General features: G+C 45.9%; 1 protein-coding gene across 1 annotated transcript; it reads left to right on the top strand.

Annotated features, from left to right (window-relative positions):
- Positions 1-3: 3 nt before the first annotated feature.
- On the top strand, positions 4-1,348 carry LOC112095136 (G-type lectin S-receptor-like serine/threonine-protein kinase At5g24080; the record flags this gene model as incomplete). The annotated part of the gene is made up of 1 exon (XM_024176815.1): positions 4-1,348. A coding segment is annotated over one exon (1,345 nt), but the record flags the coding sequence as incomplete, so codon positions are not given.
- Positions 1,349-1,391: the final 43 nt, after the last annotated feature.

The raw sequence follows: 1,391 nt of genomic DNA on the forward strand, positions 1-1,391 counted from the left end.
GTCACCAACAACGCAATCTTGGAGCTCGACACCACCGGAAACCTCGTCCTCTTCGACGGTGGCGACACCGTTATCTGGGTCTCGAACACGTCCCGCGCCGGGGTGCAATCCGCCGGCATGTCGGAATCCGGCAACCTCATTCTCTACAACGACGTAAACCAACCTGTGTGGCAAAGTTTCCACCACCCATCAGACACTCTCCTCCCAAACCAACCTCTATCAGTCTCTCTTGAACTAACGACACCAAAATCACCCTTGGGAGGCAGTTACTACGCGCTCAAAATGCTTCAACAACCAACTTCTCTAAGCCTTGCTTTGACGTACAATTTGCCTGAGAGTTACAACGCCAATCCAGAATCATACGCCAACTATTCGTATTGGCAAGGACCCGACATATCGAACGTAACCGGGGACGTCGTGGCGGTTTTGAACGAAGCCGGAAGTTTCGGAATTGTGTATGGAGAATCATCGGACGGAGCAGTTTATGTGTACAAGAATGATGGTGACTATGGCGGCCTGTCTTCAGCCTCGAATCGGTCTACTCGGTTATCGGTTTTTCGACGGCTAATATTGGAGAGTAATGGCAATTTGCGCTTGTATAGATGGGACGACGACGTCAATGGATCGCGCCAATGGGTTCCGGAGTGGGCAGCAGTTTCGAAACCTTGCGACATTGCTGGGATTTGCGGAAACGGGATATGCAATTTGGACAGAAGTCAGACAAATGCATCTTGCACTTGCTTGCCGGGGACTTCTAAGGTGGGAAAAGATAGTCAGTGTTCGGAGAATTCTTCGTTGATCGGGAAATGCGATTCGAGACAGGATTATCAGAAATCACAGTTCAAGATATCGACTGTTAAGCAAACCAATTACTATTACTCTGATTTTTCTGTTATAAATAACTATAGCGATATTCGGAATGTTTCAAAATGCGGTGACGCTTGTTTATCTGATTGCGAGTGTATTGCCTCTGTTTATGGATTTGATGATGAGAAGCCTTATTGTTGGGTTTTGAGGAGCTTGGATTTTGGTGGGTACGAGGATACTGGATCTACACTGTTTGTGAAGGTTAGATCGGACGGTAGGGTGACGCCGGAAGGAGGAGGATCTGGGGATTCTGAAGAAGGTTCTGGAAATGGGAAAGAAAAGATTTTGGTTATTCCCATTGTTCTCAGCATGACTTTTCTTATTGCTCTCCTCTGTCTGTTGTTGTACTACAATGTGCATAGGAAAAGGTCCTTGAAAAGAGCCATGGAGAGTTCTTTGATCTTGTCCGGTACTCCGATCAATTTCAGTTACCGTGATTTGCAAATTCGAACATGGAATTTCTCGCAGGTTCTCGGAACCGGTAAGCATAATACTAATAACCTTTTTATTAATATATATATATA

Source organism: Morus notabilis, unplaced genomic scaffold, assembly GCF_000414095.1.
Source record: "Morus notabilis unplaced genomic scaffold, ASM41409v2 C11408758, whole genome shotgun sequence".
Taxonomy (NCBI): domain Eukaryota; kingdom Viridiplantae; phylum Streptophyta; class Magnoliopsida; order Rosales; family Moraceae; genus Morus; species Morus notabilis.